This window comes from Myxocyprinus asiaticus, chromosome 1, assembly GCF_019703515.2.
Source record: "Myxocyprinus asiaticus isolate MX2 ecotype Aquarium Trade chromosome 1, UBuf_Myxa_2, whole genome shotgun sequence".
Taxonomy (NCBI): Eukaryota; Metazoa; Chordata; class Actinopteri; order Cypriniformes; family Catostomidae; genus Myxocyprinus; species Myxocyprinus asiaticus.
Window position 1 is genome coordinate 64,100,126 of NC_059344.1, and position 16,189 is coordinate 64,116,314.

The 16,189-nt window shown below is 38.5% G+C and overlaps 1 protein-coding gene across 15 annotated transcripts in view; it reads left to right on the plus strand.

Moving 5' to 3' along the window:
• camk2d1 (calcium/calmodulin-dependent protein kinase (CaM kinase) II delta 1) overlaps positions 1-16,189 on the plus strand; it is a 92,966-nt gene that overhangs the window by 63,435 nt on the left and 13,342 nt on the right. For 4 of the 15 annotated variants that reach the window (XM_051673427.1, XM_051673861.1, XM_051673812.1 and 1 more), the window contains exons 14-16: positions 8,632-8,691; positions 13,236-13,277; positions 15,227-15,275. In XM_051673427.1, the coding sequence (XP_051529387.1) occupies positions 8,632-8,691; positions 13,236-13,277; positions 15,227-15,275 (151 nt within the window). The remainder of the gene's footprint in view (positions 1-8,631; positions 8,692-13,235; positions 13,278-15,226; positions 15,276-16,189) is intronic. The other 11 variants (XM_051673729.1, XM_051674556.1, XM_051674216.1 and 8 more) reach the window with 3 other exon arrangements.

Below are 16,189 nucleotides of genomic sequence, written 5' to 3' on the forward strand. Positions count from 1 at the left end.
TTCAGTTGTGACTGAGGCTGTCAGGCCCTTTCTCCTTTTGTATTTCATGAGAGAGACATTGCCAAATGCACTATGGGAGGAGTGTCCTTCTTACATGACCTTTTTGAAACCCTTATACAATCACGCCAATCCTCTGATTGGCAATGGTGTCTGAGCCCTGCCCCTTTAGGCACGCATTAGGCCTATATAAGCGGGCGCTCAGTCACTATTTCTTCCAAATTTTCTTCCTTCAAGACTGTGAACTACGTCTTTGTTTTGGAACCTTTTCTGCTTCGCCGTCGAGATGCAGACAGGACGACTCGTTGCCTGTGCTCAGCGCCTGCACAGAGAGGCTTTCCGCTTCCCTGTGTGTTCTGGTGAAGTGTTCTCCACATCGCCATCAAAGACGCTCTTGGCTCATCGTTTATCAACTCTGCGCTTCAGCGGAGACTTCTACCTGCTTCCCACAGCGCTCCGGCTGGACTTACTGTATCCTTTATATATATATATTTTATACAATATTGATTAAAAGAGCCACTTGCGTGATACGCATCTTTCTAAAGATGTCATTCCGCTAGTGTTTTCTAAGCGAATGGCACATCTTGCCGCCTGATGAGCACGAGAGCTGTGTTCACTGTCAGGGCCGTGCCCACGCACGAGCAGCTCTCATGGATACAGACTGCCCTCACCACGAGGGCATGAATCTCTGGACGTTGCGCTCTAGGATCGACCTCGTTCTGAGGGAAGGTCCAGCCTCTCGTGCCTCCCACCCACCTCTTCTGTGTTAAGTCCCAAGGGACCACATGAGGAGGCACGGCGGGGCAGTGAGGTTGAGCAAGCCTCCCGAACTTCCAATCTAACGTCCTCGCCTGTGCAATATGCACGTGATGAGCTCCGGCCCTCTATTAGAGCGCACAGCCTCATTACGTTTGGTGGCTCTGACGATGGGGATGATGCTGTGTCACTCGCAGCTTCGGGCGAGTGGTTCACTGAGGATGTTTCCACCTCTTTCCCAAGTGAGTGTGAAGAGGCCGGTTGAGGAGCTTGGTCTTGAGTGGTCCCCTCCAGAAGATCCAGAAAGGTCTCACCTGGATGGATGGTTTTTGCAAATTGGCCGTCATCAACAGACCGCAGTCCAGAGGAGCACACCATTCTTCACTGAGGTCCATGTGGAGCTCACAAAGACCTGGTGTGCGCCTTACTCTTCGCGCATTCAGGTCGGAGGTGCTGCCATCCTCACTAAAGTGGACCACGCCAATAAAAAAGGCTATTCAAAACTTCCCCCTATAGAACAGGCTGTTGCAGGTCACCTCTGCCATAATACTGCCATGGGATGGAAATCCCACCCTGCCCACCCTTCCAAGCCATGTCCACTGACGTCCACACTGGCTGGAAGAGCTCATACAGCAGTGGACCAAGCTGGTTCAGCACTCCACAACATGTCTGTGCTCCAGGTTTTTCAAGCTAAGCTTCTTTAATAAATGAATGAGCAAGGCTCCGATCCAGAGCTGTTCAAAGAGCTCCGCACCGCTACAGATTTGGCACTGCGAGCCACAAAAGCTACCGCTCAGGCCATCGGCAAAGTGATGAGCAACCTGGTGGTTTTGGGTCTGCGTATTTGTCTAACTCTCACTGAGATGCATGACGCAGAGAGCGCCGCCCTTCTCAACAACCTGGTGTCGCCCGACAGGCTCTTTGTCAACGCCGTAGAAAGCTTTTCAGAGTGCTTCATCACAGCGCAAAAGCAGTCTCAAGCAAGAATATTTTAAATGAAAGACCAAAAGGGTAAACAATAAGGATATATTTTTCACAGCCTTCTTTTCTCATATTTACCAAGGGTGCCAATGTTTTGGGCACAACTGTATGTTTTTTAGGTGGAAAAATGAAGTTTTGGTGATTTGATTGATATGCCGATCGAAGGAGAGGTTGCTGTCAAAAATGACTCCCAAGGTTGCAAATGTGTGGAGAGGGAAACAGAGTGGAGTTATCAATGGTGAGGCAGAAGTTCTGAGTAGTTTTGGTGAGGGCCGTGTAATGTCACTGTGACGAGGAGGAGGGTGGGGCCGGCCCGTGAGGACACACAGCCGGCCCTGAATCGGGCTAATCAGCCTGGAGGGGGATAAAGACTAGTCGGAGGCCCCAGTTCGTGAGAGAGAGACACATGCTGCCGTGCTGCATGTGTGTTCGTGTTTGTTTTATGTTTTTATGTTGAGTTTTTATTAAACTTTATGTTTACTGTTCACCGGTTCCCACCTCCTCCTTGCCCATCCTTGAACTGTTACAGTTACGTAGTGTGGCGTGATGGGATTCTGTCCCCATAGTGCTTACGGCAATGTTGAGTGAACGTCTCCGGTTACACATGTAACCTCGGTTCCCTGAGATGAAGGGAACGAGACTTTGCCAAAGCTGTCCGCACTACTACTTCAGAGTTTCATAATCGAGTGACTCACTCTTGTCCCTCAGTCAGAAAATTCTGAAGAAATGGTGACTGAGCGCCCACTTATATAGGCATAATGCATGCCTAAAAGGGCAGGGATCAGACACCATTGCCAATCAGAGGATTGGCATGATTGTATAACGGTTTCAGCAAGGTCGTGTTAGAACACCTCCCATAGTGCTTACGGCAATGTCTAATTCCCTTCATTTCAGGGAACCGAGGGAACCGATGTCTAACTGGAGATGTTTCTTTAATTCATTTTCATTGGTTGGTCTTTTCATGCTTCCACACTGTGAAATGGCCACTAGAAAAAGGATAAAATATATAATATTTTATGGTGAATAAATTTACCAATGGAACAAGAAGAAATCTACTTGTATATTAAAGGAATAGTTCACCCAAAAATGAAAATTCTCATCATTTACTCACCCTCTTGTCATCCCAGATGTGTAAACGAAGATTTTTATTTCAGCTCTCTAAGTTTATACAATGCAAGTGAATTGTGCCTAAATTTTTTAAGCTAAAAAAAGCACATAAATGTAGCATAAAAGTCATCCATATGGCTCCAATGGTTTAATTCATGTCTTCAGAAGCAATATGATACTCCTGAGAAACAGATCAGTATTTATGTCCTTTTTTACTATAAATCTTCACTTACAAACAGCCCTGCTAAGCGTTCTCTCCTCAGAGTTCTTTTTAAAATTTTGGCGATTTGCATTCTTCGTGCATATCGCCACCTACTGGGCAGGGAGAAGAATTTATAATTCTCTCATAATTTAAGAAAAATAATTCTTAATGATATTTATTTATATGTACTGTAACACTTGACTTTACAAGGTTATATTTGTTAACTTTAGTTAATGTATTAGGTATCATGAAAATGAACAATGATATTTACAGCATTTATTGGCCTTGGTTATTGTTAATTTATAAATATGCAATTGTTCATTGCTAGTTCATGTTTGTTCATATTGCATTAACTTATGTTAACATATACAACTTTTTCTTTTAAAAGTGAATGTGTATGTTAAAAATTACCATTAGCCAAGATTAATTAATGCTGCAAAAGTAATAGTTCTTGTTAACAAATATAGCTTTGCTCTAAAGTGTTTCCATATTGACCAATAACAATATATAGGAATAAATAAGGTAATATATTTAGCTTGATGCTACTGTAATGATTATGTGCAAATGCAAACAATATGTGACAATTTAATGTTATGGTAGTATGTCTGTCAATACTGGCAAAATATCTTACTTCATACTTACTGCCAGTAAATTACATACTTTTAGTATGCAGTGAAGTATGCAAATTAGGTTGCAGTCTTTGTCTCCCCATCCTAAACGTCAGTTTGGTATGGTAATAAAACTAACAGAGCTGAAAAAAAGAATAATTGTAATCTGCTCATTTTTCTCATTGCATAAACAGTGCATCCGGAAAGTATTCACAGCGCTTCACTTTTTCCACATTTTGTTAGTTACAGCCATTTTCCAAAATGGATTAAATTCATTGTTTTCCTCAAAATTCTACAAACAATACCCCATAATGACAACGTGAAAGAAGTTTGTTTGAAATCTTTGCAAATTTATTAAAAATAAAAAACGAAAAAAAAAAAACACATGTGCATAAGTATTCACAGCCTTTGCTCAATACTTTGTTGAAGCACCTTTGGCGCCAGTTACAGCCTCAAGTCTTTTTGAGTATGATGCTACAAGCTTGGCACACCTATTTTTGGGCAGTTTCTCCCATTCTTCTTTGCAGGACCTCTCAAGCTCCATCAGGTTGGATGGGGAGCGTCGGTCCACAGCCATTTTCAGATCTCTCCAGAGATGTTCAATCGGGTTCAAGTCTGGGCTCTGGTTGGGCCACTCAAGGACATTCACAGAGTTGTCCAGGAGCCACTCCTTTGTTATCTTGGCTGTGTGCTTGGGGTCGTTGTCCTGTTGGAAGATGAACCTTCGCCCCAGTCTGAGGTCCAGAGCGCTCTGGAGCAGGTTTTCATCAAGGATGTCTCTGTACATTGCTGCATTCATCTTTCCCTCTATCCTGACTAGTCTCTCAGTTCCTGCCGCTGAAAAACATCCCCACAGCATGATGTTGCCACCACCATGCTTCACTGTAGGGATGGTATTGGCCAGTTGATGAGCGCTGCCTGGTTTCCTCCAGACATGACGCTTGCCATTCAGGCCAATGAGTTCAATCTTTGTTTCTCATGGTCTGAGAGTCCTTCAGGTGCCTTCTGGCAAACTCCAGACGGGCTGTCATGTGCCTTTTACTGAGGAGTGGCTTCCGTCTGGCCACTCTACCATACAGGCCTGATTGGTGGAGTGCTGCAGAGATGGTTGTTCTTCTGGAAGTTTCTCCTTTCTCCACAGAGAAATGCTGGAGCTCTGTCAGAGTGACCATCGGGTTCTTGGTTCACCTCCCTGACTACGGTCCTTCTCCCCCGATCGCTCAGTTTGGCCAGGTCGGCCAGCTTTAGGAAGAGTCCTTGTGGTTCCAAACTTCTTCCATTTACGGATGATGGAGGCCACTGTGCTCATTGGGACCTTCAATGCTGCAGACATTTTTCTGTACCCTTCCCCAGATTTGTGCCTCGATACAACCCTGTCTCGGAGGTCTACAGATAATTCCTTGGACTTCATGGCTTGGTTTGTGCTCTGACATGTACTGTTAACTGTGGGACCTTATATAGACAGATGAGTGCCTTTCCAAATCATGTCCAATCAGCTGAATTTACCACAGGTGGACTCCAATCAAGTTGTAGAAACATCTCAAGGATGATCAGTGGAAACAGGATGCACCTGAGCTCAATTTTGAGTGTCATGGCAAAGGCTGTGAATACTTATGTACATGTGATTTTTTTCATTTTTTATTTTTTATACATTTGCAAAGATTTCAAACAAACTTCTTTCACATTGTCATTATGGGGTATTGTTTGTAGAATTTTGAGGAAAATAATGAATTTAATCCATTTTGGAATAAGGCTGTAACATAACAAAATGTGGAAAAAGTGAAGCGCTGTGAATACTTTCCGGATGCACTGTACATAGATAATTATCTTTCTTTTTCATGGATTAAAGGATAATTAAAATGATGATTGATCATTAAAATGTTTGTTGCCCCCATTTCAGTCCATTTTGGAGCAGAGCATTAGTGCGATGAGAAATGTAGCGTTGTTAGGTAGAATGGAGATAAGGTTTTTTTTTTTCATATGTTTGCACCTAACTGCAGAGAAGGAAGTCTAACTCTACAGAAGTTGCCATGGTGAGAAGTGCTAGATTTCAACAGTATCATTGTTATTTTTTGTTTAGTTTCCAGTTTTGTAGATCTACTGATACTTGGCATAGTTCAGCACTTAGGTATAGACTGAAATCTTTCACAGTTGTTATTTATATGCTTACCCTTAAACATACAGTGACCCCAAAAATAATTTGGACACTCAAGGCACACTCAAAAATGTATGAACGTCACTGCATTAGATAACAAAATATGCAAATGATACTAGAGCTTTTCTCAGACCTAACTTCACTTTTCTTACTTTAAACTTCTTTTGTTTATAAATGTTTTCCTTGAAATATATGTTTGTACTACATTTGTTTAAATTAAAACCATATTTTATATTTTGTTATTTAATGCCAAGACATTCAGACTGTGCTGATATTTTGGGGGCCACTGTTTGTTGAAAAATTCTGGATTAAAACCGGAATTTTTTGCAAGTCCCAACGATTTCAAATCTGTATCATAATAAACATATTTTTGGCCATTGGCTTGTCACCAAATGGTTGTGAGAATTAACAATGAAAAGTGAGTAAAAACAGTGTTGCGCAATGATTGTAAACAAACAACGTTTTGCATGATATCCTAGTCTCGCTTGCTAGTTAAACTTGCTTAATAAGGTCTTTTGTTTTCGCACAAATTACCAACATGCAATAATATTGGGAATGTTCAAACACTGTTAATCCAGTATTTGGGCTGCTCTACTTGTGTACAACACCCGTGTTTTTAATTTCATAAGGGCCCATGGCATAAACAATATTTATTACATGTCTGCTTTACGTACTTTAAAGTTCTCAGATATTTTTGGTTTAAATTGGTTTAACAAAAATAAAACCTGCACTGACATGCTCATTATACAGGGATGCCTTCAGTTCAGTTTGAGAAAACATGCAATTGTGCCTTTTATCTTAAAAACACATGTTTATTATAAAATTGCAATAATAACTGCCTAAAAGAAGATGACTTTGGAAGGTTTGGTGGGTTTTGGGTGGATAATATGGTGGCAGTGAAAAGTGGTGGTTGCTTCTAGGGCTGAAACAATTATTCTACGTTATCGAAAACGTCGACAATAAAAAATTGTCAAACTCTAATGTTAACGTGCGTGAGCAGCACTGCAGTTCACGCCTGACTGAGGAGAGGAAAAAAACACAGCTCACAGTCCAGATGCACTCTAAACTTTCCAAACAGCTTCAGGTGATGTAGATCGCAAAGTATGAGGGAATTATAATGCAAAAATACAAAATAAGTGAATACAGAAGCACTTTCGTTGAGGAATAAGTGGAGCTAGAGCTGCTGCTCCGCTGAAGCAAAACTTGCGTGTTGAGCATCTTTAAAGGTTACATCTTTAATGCAGTTATATTTAATGCTTTATAGCTTTATTAAAGTTCAAATAATACAGAAGAAGGTTATGCAAATAACTTCAAACTCTGAAACTGGCATTTCTCAGCGCCTCTTCTATGAGTTGCACGAATATCCCGATCTAAGGGGGAGAGATTGAAACTGCATCCGGCTGATGCACACTGTCGCGGGACGCTCGTCCCTCGAGTGCATGCGCTTAATGCAGCTAGATTATAACGTGATGGCTCGCGACGTATTGTATCATAATATATGTGTCACTGTGCATTTCTTTTCGTGAATAAAATTGGCAATACGCAGCTTTATTAATAAGAGAGAGTTTGTTTTTTTGTGAGTTAAAGATGGATTGAAGTGAACAGAAAGATGAGAGAGGGTAGTCTTCGCCCCATTATACACTGCAACAAAATACGTTTTTGATTTGTTTTTGTTTTGGCTTGTTTTCCAATATAAATATCTAAAACTCCTTTAAAACAGTGTACATTTACTTTAGCAGCTATACTGCAGAAGAAAAAATTTGTTATCTGAGAATGTTGAATATAATATTAAAAATACAAATATTTTAAAATATCTAAAAATCCTTTAGAAAAAAGATGCATTCATCTGAGAAGCAGCATATAAGATATTTAGAGTTGCTTTTAGAGAATAGGTCTTGAATAAAAGTATATTTTGTCTTTTATTGCACACGCAAAAGTATAACCAAGTGAAAAAATACACTTATATACAAAATACACTTATATACAAAATACACTTATATTTAAGACATTCTCTTAAAGCAAGTCTAAATATATGATGTTACTTCTCAAGTAAATGTAAATTGTTTTAAGGATTTTTAGACAATTTAAAATGGAAAACAAGACAAAAACACTTGATAACAGTAGGATTTTTTGCGGTGAATTTCTTTACTGAATTAAACATAATAAAAAGTATTTTTTTCCATTTAATTCGGTGAATGTCATTTAGAGGTATTTTTAAAAGATGATTTTGTCCTCTTTATTGTTAGTAAGCATGTTTAATACAACCTTTTAAGTTGGGGCACAAACTGAATAATCATTTAAGAGCTAATGATTAATTGTTGCAATAATCGTCGAATAATCGTTAGATTAATCGATTATCAAAATAATCGTTAGTTGCAGCCCTAGTTGCTTCTTGCTGTTTAGTGATAGTTGCTCCCCTGGGAAATATGTGAACTTAAATACAAAATACATTTTCTTGCAAACTTTAGTACTTCGAAGAGAACTTTTCTTTTGTAGAGTCACACCTTATTCCTTTTAGAGCACTTCTCATTTCTGCTGCATAATAGCTGACAGAATTATAGTAAAAAATAATTGCTCGGCCAAACATAAATGGCAGTTTGCAATGAAAGCTTCATTTTGAAATCATTGAGGAATAGTTGATTGTCAAAGGCTGTTATTGCAATCAGCTTTGCTAATTAACCATCCAACGGAATCATCAAGGTACCATAAGCAATGTAATTTATTTTAAATGGCTGTACTCATTTTACATTTTCAAAATGGAAATTGACATTTCCTCTCTCCTTGCTAAAGCTTTACCTGTCTGTCTGTGTCCCTCCCACCTGTAGATCAACAACAAAACCAACGTAGTCGCCAGTCCTAAAGAGCCAGTCCCCTCTCCTGCTCTGGTACTCTGTCTCTATTGATGTCTGTCTGTCTGTTGGCTTTACATTTCCTTTACACACTCTGTTCACGCATAATGTCCTGCATTAGAATAATAATAATGTAGTAAATATTATTATTATTATTATTATAACAATAATGCAGTCTGTGAAGTCTTCTTAAACCTCAGATACCCAGTGTAGCAGCGTTTGTTTAAAACAATTAAATAAGATCTCATTTTCATTAAGTATGGGTAAAAAGTATGCATAATACACTGTAAAAAATTCAGTTAAATTCTGGCAGCTGTTGCCAGACATTTACTGTAAAAAAATGCAGTGACCTTGTTTCAGGCTTTACAGGATGTAATTTTGATGTCCATATACACTGCCTGGCCCAAAAAAAAGTTGCACACTCTAATATTTCGTTGGACCACAGTTAGCTTTGATTATGGCGTGCATTCGTCGTGGCATTGTTTCGACAACCTTATGCAACGTCACAACATATATTTCCGTCCGAGTTGCATTAATTTTTGGACAAGATCTTTTATTGATGACTGGAGAGTAAAACCACTCTATAAAGTCGTCTCCAGCACATATGGTCAGGACTCTGTGGTGGCCAATTCATGTGTGAAAATGATTCCTCATGCTCCCTGAACCACTCTTTCGCAATTTTAGCCCAGTGAATCTTGGCATTGTCGTCCTGGAATATGCCCGTGCCGTCAGGGAAGAAAAAATCCATTGATGGGATAACCTGGTCATTCAGTACATTCAGGTAGTCAGCTGACTTCATTTTATTGCCGCATAACTTTGCTGAGCCTGGACCTGACCAATTGAAGCAACCCGAGATCATAACACTGCCTTAAATCCAAACGGTTATTTTTTATTTTTATTTTTTTGGACAGGCAGTGTATTTTACGGTTCACTACTGTTTATATTATTAAATTATATACACTTGATCCTTGTTCCTTTTGGAAATATTAAAGTCTGTTTTTCACTTCTAAATGTATTGTAAATCACTATAGTTACTACAAAAAGGCCACATGATGACTTAAAGTTTATCAAGAGTGACCCTTCAAGGAAAAATAATGAATACACATGTAGAGACAGTGCATACATTAACTAAACTACATAAAATATAACATAGAACACCGCATAACTGATATTAAAAATAAGAATAAACTTAACTATTCCCATAAAATATAATTAAATGTGATGGGTCAGGCAGGGACTTCTTGGAACACCCGATTATTGTTTGTCAGCATAATTTAACAATAGTGTACCTTTTTTTTCACCCAATTTGGAATGCCCAATTCCCAATGCACTTTTAAGTCCTCGTGGTCATGTAGTGATTCGCCTCAATCCGGGTGGCGGAGGATGAATCCCAGCTGCCTCCGGCTTGTTGAGCGTGTTGCCACGGAGACAAAGCGCATGTGGAGGCTTCACGCCATCCACCGCGGGCAGCATCCACGCTCAACTCACCACATGCCCCACTGAGAATGAACCACATTATAACGACCATGAGGAGGTTACCCCATGTGACTCTACCCTCCCTAGCAACCGGGCCAATTTGGTTGCTTAGGAGACCTGGCTGGAGTCACTCAGCACACCCTGGGATTCGAACTAGCGAACTAACGAAATCCAGGAGTGGTAGCCAGCGCATTTTACCACTGAGATACCCAGGCCCCTTAACAATTGTGTACCTTTAAAAGTGCATGCATTCTCTTGTTAAACATAATACATTTTTACTCTTAATTATACAGTTAAATCAAACTTTTTACATCTAATGTATGTTTTTTTTTGTTTTTTTTTTTTTACAATATTTTACAGTAAAATGAACCGTTTACATTATTTTACCGTTAAAATTACAGTGTAGCTGACACTCTAAACTGTATCACAATAACAGTTTTGGGAGAAAAAATTTAGCATATTAACTGCCACAGCTTGCTAAAGTCAAATAAAAAGGTCACAGCTGGTTAATACCAGTGCTAAAACTTTTGGAACAAATTTAGCAATTTAATCATCATAAATGCTTGGGTCTCTGAGGGTTAAAGTGTGATTATGTATTGTTGTGCACTGATATTTTCATACTGATACTGATAAGTTTTACGGATGGATTTTGTTTTCAAGTGACTTCTATGTCAAAAAAATGAAACGTACAGTATACTAGTGCTGAATGACGTTTGCATTTTTGTGCTGTTAATTCAAAAACCAATACTCAATGAATACTGTATATACTGTGTGTATATATATATATATATATATATATATATGTATAAACAGTATGTGTATATTTGTACATTCTTAAAAATGTTTCACTGATTTATATATCCTGTATTTAAGAAAGAAAACAATTACTTGTGTTAATGCATAACATCCCTTTATCACTTTTAATTAAAGGGTACCTAAATTATTATTTTTTTCATTATTCAGGCATATACAGTACGCTTTCAATGTCTTCTTTTATTTAATCATTAACACAGCGTGTATGAAACACTCTTGTGTTGTGTACTGAGTAAATAAGACAGGGACAGTGCTATTGTCCAAATGCTTTTGCAGTTTGTTAGTTATGTACATAGAGACCATAACGACCAGTTTTTAGTTTTGTCATGTTTCAAAAGCATCGCACATGATTTCTCACAGGAGTTTGCCATTTATAATGTAGTTATAAGTCATAGAAGTGATTGTGTTGTTGCCGTGGAGGAACCACTGATGTGGATTACCTCACAAAAAGAAACGTATTACTAAGATGATTCTGTCATCTATTTCCGGTTGGTACTCAGAAAAGTGTGTTTGCACGCTGATTGTTTTTGCCTTGTTTTCAAAAGGTGTGTCACTGAACGTGTGTGTGTGTGTGTGACAGATGCTTAACTTATAGACTAATTGTGTGTTCTTAGCTTTTCAGTGTAATATTTATATTTCAGCCATGACAACTCCCACTAATGTGGGTATGAATTATTGGTAGCATGTTGGTCCTAGTGGACTAGATCTAAGCATGTGGACATGCTGCTGCTTCTGCTTCACAAATAGACATTAAAAACAATCCCCATGTAGCAGATCTAGACAAGTGGAACTGGAGTGGAGGAGGCTTTCAGACAAAAACGCTTGTAGCGCGCTGCAGTGAAACCGGCTGTCTACAAATCTGAGCAATGGAAATGTTAGAACAAAGAGTGAGACGCAGGTTGATTAACTATCCGATTACATGTCAAAGGACCAATCAGCTTACATCATGCAAGCCGATTTGCTTAACATGTCACATGTGTGCAAGCCAACTGGCTAACAGATAACAAGTTCAAAGAATCTATCAGCTTGTGCCACACAGAGTTTCATGGCTGAAATTTGTTCACTTTTTTTCATTTGTTTTATTGGAATATTTAAGAAATATCACATGCACAAGAGTGCTGTTTTACTGAATATCAGCACAGCTGTGATTTAGCCATAGGCACATGGTCGTGGTGATATTCAGGACAACAGAACAATTGTGAGTGTTATATTGCTTTTTTATGCAACAGTACTATACTAATACTAAGGTAATATCAAGCAACTGACATTTCTGACACAACATATCCAGTTATTTTGCTTATTTTTGCTCTGTCAATAAAAATAGCTCAAAATGAACAAAAAATACGGATCAATGTAGTGAGAACAGGCAACCTCACTGCAGGGATAACTGCAGGGACCTGGTGTTTTCCTCTAGCTACTGATTCTTTATTTAAAAGCAAACGTTTAGAAACTCTAAGGTAAGGAGGCTAGCACAAATGCATTTCTTTTCTAAGCGCTTATATAATGTTTTCCATTTTTCATACAGGCAGCGAAAACATTTTTTTTTTTCAAATCTATTTTAGGAAGTCATTTCAACCACATTAAGGTCACCTATATCAAATAAAACTTAACCAAGACTTTCATCAAATCCCAGTGACTGTATGATGGTTTTACCTTGTTTTTTCTTGCTTTACTGCATGTTTTGTCTTAGTATCCTGTACTGTTGCTCTAGTGAAAATGTGCTGTTGTAATTAAGTTATTCCCATCCTACAATGGCATGACAAATTGTCTAAGCTGCTATACTTTTCCCCCCTTTCTAAAGTTCACCAAGCTTTGCTATAAAAGAATATTAAGAATAAAAAAAAAAATAATGTATAATTGCTTCACTCACCCAAAAGTGAGGTGATGGTTTGTCAACATTCAAAAACACTTGACTTCAGGATTTCAAGACAGTATTTATGTAAAACTAAAAGGATAGTTCATCCAAAAATGAAAATTCTGTCATTCTGTTTGAGTGAATTATGACAGAACTTTCATTTTTGGGTGAACTTTCCCTAACTTTAATGTTTTTTTCTTGAACTTTGGCAATAATTTCAGTCAACTTTTAAATTTGTTCTACTTTCAGTATTTTCTACTGCTGAAATTTTAGAGTAAGCTGAAGACATTCAGGACAGTGACATGCCTTTGACACAAAATAATTCTTGGTGTCCTTTAACCCTTCTACTTAACTGCTGCTTATTCTAACCCACTTTCTTTCTTTTTATTCTTTTTTTTTCTCTTCCTTTTGTCTTCCTGTGCACCTCCCATATCAGGAGCCTCAAACTACTGTTATCCACAATCCAACTGATGGAAAGGTATTATGTACTGAACATGCTCGCGTGGGTTGTCTTTGATGGTTTCAAATAAAAGCGATAGTAGAAATACATTTGTTACAATTCAAGGATGGGAAAGGAGGAAGCTGGGACCGGCTTGACAAACACGTAGACATTCAATAAACACTTTTCAGTGTATAACAAAACAAAAACACGCTCTGCTTTACAGCCAGCTATGTATGAACATAAAAACACACACACACACACAGACAGGCTTCGTGCATCTCTCTCCCTCATCTGCCGTTGTCTCCTCTCCTTAAATGCCGCCCCTCACTTGAACACGAGACCGGTGTGGCGCACAGGTGGAACTCGTTCACCATTTATCTTCCCGGCCTCGCCCTGCCCAGACGCTGCTCGGCCTCGCACTGCTCGCCACAACATTGATTTTCATCCACACTGGAACAACAATTTCTTTTTACCGAAAATGGAGACTTTTGAAAATGCTCTCTAGTACCGCCAGGTTGAATAGTAATTATGTTAGGAAACAGAAGTGTTTTCAGCTGATAACATATTAGTTTGGACGTGGCCTGAAAGCTCATTTGTCATTTGATGAAAACCGAACAGGAAGGGTGTTTACAGTAATGTATGTACAGTGGGAGTCTATGGACACATTGGCTTGGACACCTACTCGTTCATAATAATGACTATTTCCTCATTTTAGAATTACTGTAAAGTCTTTCAAGCTATGAAATAACACAAATGGAAATATGGTAATTATGCAGTGACCATACTGCTTTTCAAAACTGTCTTATATTTTAGCTTCTTCAAAGTAGCCACCCTTAGTCTGCTAGTTAAAATGTAAATGTGAGCAAACCAACCTAGTCTCATAGAATGAACGTTACTATAACAAAATTTTTGCAAACAGGCTTTTACTCGCCAAAGTTTTGCCGCAGTTTCCTTGTGAAATAAAAGAACTGTGCGGTTTCTATTTTTCACTTTCACACAAATCATGACTACAACGACTGATTATGACTTTATAAGCACTTATTTTTCTCTCTATTACTCACACACTGCTGCTGTATGTTATGATATCGAAACACTTTTACTATAATGCATCATTTTGAAAAATGATGCATTGTAACACTTGTATTACAGACCCATCTAAACCTACACACTTATTCCAACATGATTAGCTTGCGCTGTAGCTAACCTGATAGGATGTTGGACTTTGGACTTGGAAGATCGAGGTTCGAGCCAAAAGTGCAAGCTGACAAGTGAGATTAAAGTGTTACAGAAGTGACACGAAATGACATGGTTGCCTCAGAAAATGTGCTTTTCATTTCTCGTTTTGTTTTTAGACACTGTCGGTTAGGTTTAGGTGCTGGTTAAGGGCAAGGATGTCTGTTTTGTATCTACAGTACCTTTCATTTGATTTTAGATCACTATTGGTTAGTTTAAGTTGAAGTTTTAGGTCAGGGAGGTGCGTTTAACACATTAAAACCTGCATCTAATATTCCTTGTCTGATTATGACACCATTTCACTCGCTTTTGGCGCCCCCCGCTGCACATTTAACTGGGAAACTGCAGCCAAACCTGTAAAAAGGCACGTAATTTCGTTTTGCAAAAATGTTGCTGCGGTCACATATTGTTGATGAGGTCAGGTTGGAGCAAACATCATTCCCCCTGTGTAGGATGAGTCTGGTAGCAAAAAAACAAAAGCAAAAAAAACATTTACTCACCCTCGTTTCACAGTGGCTCGTGTTATTTTTATCGTTAAACAATGCACTTTCTATCTATGATTATCCACTTTTATTTCCATGAACATTTTTATAAAAACAGTAGATCATGTCAGAAGTACTATCAGCAATGTGGAATAAGGTTTTGATGGGTAGTCCTTTGTGGGCCTGTTTGTGTTTTTCCCTTTGGATTTTCCTTTTGCTGTGAGTTGAGCTGATTATTTATTTATCAATGTATTTTTTGATCCCATTCAGGAATCGTCAGAGAGTGCCAACACCACTATTGAAGATGAAGACATTAAAGGTACAGTTGAACCTCATGCATAATTACAGCCTGACAGATGGACAGTGTAAGATCAGTGTGAACTCTGTGGCCTTTTCAACATGTTATCACACCAAAAAAATGCTAGTTGTTGTTTTCCACAAGACAATCATAGTCTTCATAATCAGCAAACAGAATGTTTCTACAGAGTTTGTATTATAGGCCAAAGACAACACATTTCAGTGAAATAATTAGTTTAGCATGATGGAGTTTTGCAAAATGCACGACAGTATCACTGATTGTTTTTAGATTTGTGTTAAAAAAAAAAGTGATGTTAAACGTGCTGTAAGCGATTGTAGCGTTCTGAAGCGTTCACTTGACTGAGCTGTTAAATTAGCCACGCCCCTCATTCCAAAACCCCGCCCTCCAAAGATAATTTTGAGACCAAAACCGAGGAAAAAAGCAGCGTTGTTTGTTCCTGTGGCTTTCAAATTCAACAGTGGCACAATAGCGCCTTCAACTGACAAACATTATGAATCATAGCCCCAATGATCCGCTTCAAATGTAACGCTGTGAGAACGAGCAAAATGATTAACAGGTGAAAAGCGTCAATGTTTGCGGTCCGCAGACACATTTTTGTTCGCTGTTTACAAAGTCTACAGCTGTCACAGAGACCGGTGAGATATCTCAGGACACTTATTTCATTAATATCTTTATAAGGGAGTAGGAATATTTTTGCATACTTTTCCATAAAAAAAAATCGCTTGCAGCACCTTTAAAGTTAAAAAAGTATGGATGAATATCATGAGAACATTTCCGTTTTATATTTCACCGCAAAATAAAAAATGAAATAACATTTTGCATAAATAAAAGTAAGATTGTGACCTGGAGATATTCTTTGAGATTCACCCTCTTTCTTATACTATGGTCCTTTTATGGTATAAATTTTAACTCGT